This window comes from Papaver somniferum, chromosome 5 (genome assembly GCF_003573695.1).
Source record: "Papaver somniferum cultivar HN1 chromosome 5, ASM357369v1, whole genome shotgun sequence".
NCBI classification, from domain to species: domain Eukaryota; kingdom Viridiplantae; phylum Streptophyta; class Magnoliopsida; order Ranunculales; family Papaveraceae; genus Papaver; species Papaver somniferum.
Window position 1 is genome coordinate 188,330,295 of NC_039362.1, and position 6,124 is coordinate 188,336,418.

Here is a 6,124-nt window from a genome sequence, read left to right on the forward strand (position 1 = left end):
GGCTTGGTTTCGTCAAACACGCACAACCTTCGTATGATCCTACAATTAGGAGATAATACGATTAAGAGATTTTGTATAAATACAAAACAATACATATGCACGAGATAGAAATTCTTACATAGTTTGATATATAGTACGAGCCCACGAGTCCTTGTAGCTAAATAGATACCCAGGATCAAGAGAAGCTGCGTCCCAAATTTTACCGCGATCAAGGTCGGGTATCATGTCATCAACATGAGGAATGTGCGAACCTTTAACTTTTACTTTTCATTTGCCTTTCCCCTTGCCTTGTGTGGGTTGTTGACTTGGACCACCTTCTTCCACTACTCCTTGGCTTTGGTTTTCTAATTGAGTTGGATCAATCTCATTATCTTCCTCCTCACTTTCCTCTTCATCTTGCTCATATTTCTCATCTTCCTCCTCAACTGCTCCGGTAAATTCACGGATTACGATTTACTACGGTCACGACCACTCTCTCAAACTTCACCTCTTGTATCAGCCCCCAATTGGATTTTGCGTCCTTGGTCTTTCCCTCGAGGAGGCAGAGACCGAGGAGTATCAAGATCATCCTTCCTTCTTTTCTTAGTGACATCATCTTTAGCTTTTCCTTTGTTAGCCTCATTTGCTTTAGCTTCCTTTGCTTTAGATGTATTTCAAAAGAAGCACGAAATAAATATAAGACAACTAACTTTCATTTATAATGCCGGCATAGATACACCAACTTACGGCATAGAATCATCACTACCGGCATCCTGAAAAAAATATCTAACATGCCTGGAGCTAATACCGGCATTATAAATTCAAACGATTACATGCCGGGAGTAACTACCGGCATTGACAAATAAATTTTTAGAATGTCGGTACACTATAGGAAATTCCTGGATAAGAAAACACCAGTACCGGCAGCTACGTAAAATAAAAACAAATGCCGGAATACAGTATCGGCATTAAAAAAAATTCGAGGATGTCGGTAGTAGTTCTAAAGCTTCTGGATACCAAAACTCAAGTACCGTCATGGAATCTAACCTAAAATGTACGCCGGTACAAATAAAAAAATCCTACGATTTTCTGTTTATTAGAAGCTTACTACCGGCGTACTCGTAAAAGTTAAAATCAATGCCGGTACTAGGTTCAGAAGTGGTGTTCATCCTAAATACAATGCTGAAACTAAGTTCCGGTGCAGTCTTCAACCTAAATTAGATGCCGAAACTGACTACCGGTGTGGTCTTCATCCTAGATTGAATGCCGATACTGATTTCCAGTGTGGTATTCATACGACATTGAGTGTCGGAACTACTGAAACTCAACTGTTTCAGTTAGGGTTTCGCGATTTTGACCCAAACCCATAGTTACAAATCGATTGTAACACTAACTAAACAGTTTTAAATGACTTGCCTTCTCACATAAGCCATATTTCTGAGTAGTTGATCGTCCGATAACTCTTGTTCTTTGTATTCTTGCTCTTGAGCAATCAAAGCAAGCCTTTTTTTTTTAATTTCTGTTGAGCAATCGATTTTGATTTCGATTGGGCATCTGGTTTCTTTCTTGGAGGCATTCTTATGGGTTGGTTTTAATCGATGAAGAACGATGGTATGAACGATGAAGAAGATGAAGAAATTTTTTTTCGAAACCCTAACCTAATGAGTGCCGGAACTGATAGTGTAGAATGGGGTATAAATGATTTGGTTTTTGATTTTATGTTTTAGTTGAAAGGGTATAACAGTCTTTCCATAATGTTTTTAAATTAATCTAAGGGTGTTTTAGTATTTTCAGCCCAAAAAACACCCCTTTGCAGACACCTTTGATTGGGCGAAGTAATTCATATCCCCAATTACGCAATTGGTTGGGAGAAGTAATTCATATCCTTCCCCTTAATTCATATCCCCAAACACCCCTTAATTCATATCCCCAATTAGTTGGGGGAAGTAATTCATATCCTTTGGTTGGGGGAAGTAAATCATTGTAATGAGTACTTATGGCCCATTACAATCATCAAGTGTAGTTGGTTATAAAAAAAAAATGCCCACCTTACATTCATAATAATTAATATGACATATAGATTACATCTAACACAGATACCGGAAATGTTATTGTCTCTACAAAAAACCAAGAGCTATGAAGTAAACAATTAAGACAGGCAAGGAAACAATGATTCCAACTATCACCCTGCAAAAAAAAAAAAAAACACAATGTTAGAGTTAGTATTCCCCCCTCAAAACTTAATTCAAATTATTTTAAAATTTCGGTTCTTGTTATCTAGTTTAGAAACTTCTAAATGGTTTCACCATATCTACAACTTTCCCCAATCAGCATCATCTGTTATGACTTGCATATGATGGCCACAAATAGTGAAAGCCATTAAAATAGAGTTCTTTCTAATGCTGCTTTTGCTCATTTAAAATAGAGTTCTTTCTAATCAAAATAAATAAAAACATAACTTACGCAGTGCTAAGCACGTCAGCGTGCAACCCATACTCTTTTGCATAGATGAACGATGCGATTGCTTGTGGTAAAGCTGCCTGCAGCAATGGAAAGAAATCTCATCAGTGAAATCCAAATTAATGTGCGAGTGGGCAAGAAAATTAAAAACATTGCGAGTGGACAAACAATGAATAAGAACACGTACTTGGACAATTGCTACACGCAAAACATCACCGCGCAGGCCAACGGCCAAACATCCTATTGCCATGGCAGCTGGTCCTGCAATAAACCTTAATACCAGACCGAATAAAGTTAAGCGCACCCCACAGGCCAGAATTTTTTCTTGCAGTGCAGTAAAAAGACCTGCATACAAAACAAAAAAAGAAAAAAAAAAAGATTAATCAGATTAAGTTAAGTACTCTACATCCATAATTAATTATGAAGTCGTGTTTCATCTTCCTTACCCATACTGAACATAGCTGAGCCAATTCCTGCTTTGGACATGATCAATACTGATTCCTCGACAATGGTCGGCATTTCAATATGCCACCTGTTAATTCAAAATAATATTGGCAAATTCTGAATAATTTTGCAACAAATAGCGATAAATTATAATTAGCTGCATGAAAAGCTATATACCTATTTGAGATGAAAGCCCAAGTGATGCCAATGACACTGGCTTGAGCATTAGGGTTAAGAATAAGCTTAACACAAACAGTTTTCATCATAGACAAAAATGAAGGTCTAGGTATTGTAGTATCCGAAACCGAATTGTCATTTCTTTCTAAATCGTTAACCATCTGAGAATCAACAATATTTAAACTTGAAGAATCATTTGCCTTACGAAACTCTAAAACGAACAGAAGAGTCGATAACCAGACTATCCCTTGAAAGACAGTACTTTCAACAACAATGTTAACTCCAAGATCACCATACATGGCTTTTAACATAGGTACTCCTACGACCAAAGAATTAGTTAAAGTTGATAATGAGAAACTTGTTATTAACCAAGTATAACATCCGTTACTACTTCCTTTTGCCCATGCAACTAAAACAATAACAATTATGACCTTTGATATTGCATCAGCAGCTAGAAATTTGTAATTCCATCCGAATGGATCGACTTGAGAAGTGAAATGGAATGTGAAGAGTGGTAAAGTGAAGTAACAAACGAATTTATTAATCGCGTCGCATTGCTCAGGAGAAAACATTTTCCACCATTTTACTGAACCATAGCCTAGAACTAATGCAACATATAAAGGTGTCATGGCTACTACAACCTTGTATATATCACCCATTCCGATCATCATCTTTCAGGGTTCTTGAATATATATTTATGTAATGGGAGGAGGAAGAAGAAGGAAATCGTTGGGACTTGGGAATGATTTGTAAGTATGACTCTATGCCTTATATAGTCATTAATGGTCACAAAATGGAGTTGTTGGCAACTGGAGAATTGATAGCACTTTCCGCAATTCCGTGTGCGCAGGAAATTAGTAGCACTGAGCTTATTTTAGAATTAATCAATTATATCCTTAGTTTGCTTTTTTGAATTAACAGCTGAGGTTTAACTACATCCCACAATTAATAGCTGAGCTTTTCATTGGTACACAATATTTCTTTTTCTTAATGAAAATCAAAAGTACAATTGTAGAAAGAGGCGACGCTCCAATCCGAGCCTGTGTAATACAAAGCGGCGCAAGAGAGCTTCAATATGGGTGACTGCATGTTGACGAGCTTCGCAACATGTAGACATTTATTTATAGCATGTTGGCTGCTGTCAGAAAACAAACGGTACCAAAATACTTTTCTACTTTACAGCTTACGCGCATGGACTCTCTTTTTCTCGGTGGAGCAAAAAGAATGAGCCACTCAACCTAAAACAGGAGGCGTCCATGGTTTTGCTTGGTATACATACGGATCAACTGAACTACTTATAGCCAGGTAAAAATCCATGATAATATAAAAATAAGGATAATAATTATAAAAAAGGGTTTGTTATTTTGTGCATGGATGGGAAAGTGTAAAAAACTATAAAATATAAGAGAGAGAATGATTCTTTGCATTTGGGAATGCAAATATTCATGGATTTTTGAGCTTCTCTCTTTACAAATGCATTCTCCAATGCAAAAAATCATTCTCTCTTTTATATTTTATAGTTTTTTAGACTTTGCCATGCCAATGATTGGCTCTTATTTTATAGAAATCCATTATTAATAATCACAATCCCTATTCGCTTCGGCCGCCTTGGCATGGTTCCTCATGAGGCTCGCTGGTAGCTGGGCTAGCACGACAACCTGTTTAACTAATGTAGTAGTACGCTGTTGGAGCTTAGCGTGTTAGGCCAATTACTAGTTAATGTAATAATACTCTTTATTAATTTTTGGGTTGAAGTTTTGGGAGAAAAGGAGACAGAGTTGGGGATTGAAGTTTTGAGTTTCTGGGATTGAAGTTTTGCGAGAACGAGAGAGGGGGTTGAAGTTATGCGTTTTTGGGTTGAAGTTCTGACGAGAGAGAGAATTAGGGATTGCAATTCTGCGTTTCTGGTGTTGTTGTGGGTTTCTGAGAAGTCGCACCACCAATTGTTTATCAGTAAGTGATTTTTTATTTTAAATCTGTGTTACCTGTTGATGTAACAGATTTATCTAGAGGTGTTGAAATTCATATTAGGTTGTTGATTTAACGTCCATTGGAATCTTAAGATTGGCATGTGTTGTAAGTGGTGGTTCAATTGTGGTTATTGAAAAAGCGGGAGTACAACAATCACACCCAACAATTCGTTTGGCAATCTGAGATGACTTACTCAATCTATAAGAAAGTATATCAAAGAGCGATATTTTTATTTCTCAATTCAATCCGCAGTCAAACAAATAAGAATTTGCGAGCTCGATTGAATAAAGAGAAATAACTTGAACGGTACCAAAGACCAATGTTCAAGTGTCAACCAATTTATATCAACAACCAAAGGTTGGATTATCTAATTGATTGATATTAACGCACAACCTGTGATATTTCTATTATATAACAAAATATAATGCAGAAAAGAAATAACACAGACACCAGAAGTTTTGTTAATGAGGAAACCGCAAATGTAGAAAAACCATGGGACCTAGTCCAGCTTTGAACACCATACTGTATTAAGCCGCTACAGACACTAGCCTACTACCAATGAACTTCTGACTGGATTGTAGTTGAACCCTAATCAATCTCACATTGCTTCAAGGTATAGTTGCGCTCCTTACATCTCTGATCCCAGCAGGATACTACGCACTTGATTCCCTTAGTTGATCTCACCCACAACCAAGAGTTGCTACGACCCAAAGTTGAAGACTTGATAAACAAATCTGTCTCACACAGAAAAGTCTATTGGAATAGGTAAATCTGTCTCCTACAGAAATACATATGAGCTTTGTTCCGTCTTTTGATAAATCAAGGTGCATAGGAACCAATTGATAAATCGGACTTATATTCCCGAAGAACAACCAAGTATTATCAATCACCTCACAATAATCTTAATCGTTTGGAAGCGAAACAAGATATTGTGGAATCACAAACGATGAGACGAAGATGTTTGTGACTACTTTTTATCTTTCCTATCGGAGAATAAATATCGAGCAAATCTTAGAGAAGATAGTACTCAAACGATAGAATCAATCAACAAAAGAAGACGTAACTACAGAGAAAATAGTTAGGTCTGGCTTCA

At 36.9% G+C, this 6,124-nt stretch overlaps 1 protein-coding gene across 2 annotated transcripts; it reads right to left on the minus strand.

The window, feature by feature from the left end:
• Window positions 1–2,009: 2,009 nt before the first annotated feature.
• On the minus strand, window positions 2,010–3,821 carry LOC113278340 (auxin efflux carrier component 5-like). Of its 2 annotated transcripts, none has more exons than XM_026527204.1 (5): window positions 3,061–3,821; window positions 2,886–2,971; window positions 2,627–2,784; window positions 2,443–2,519; window positions 2,010–2,166 (listed from the first exon to the last, which is right to left on the minus strand). In XM_026527204.1, exons 1-5 carry the CDS (start codon window positions 3,729–3,731, stop codon window positions 2,097–2,099), a joined length of 1,062 nt encoding a protein of 353 aa, XP_026382989.1. In that variant the 5' UTR covers window positions 3,732–3,821; the 3' UTR covers window positions 2,010–2,096. The 2 variants fall into 2 exon arrangements, with proteins under 2 accessions (XP_026382989.1, XP_026382990.1); XM_026527205.1 differs by having other exon boundaries at window positions 2,018–2,166; window positions 2,438–2,519.
• Between the last annotated feature and the right edge of the window lie 2,303 nt (window positions 3,822–6,124).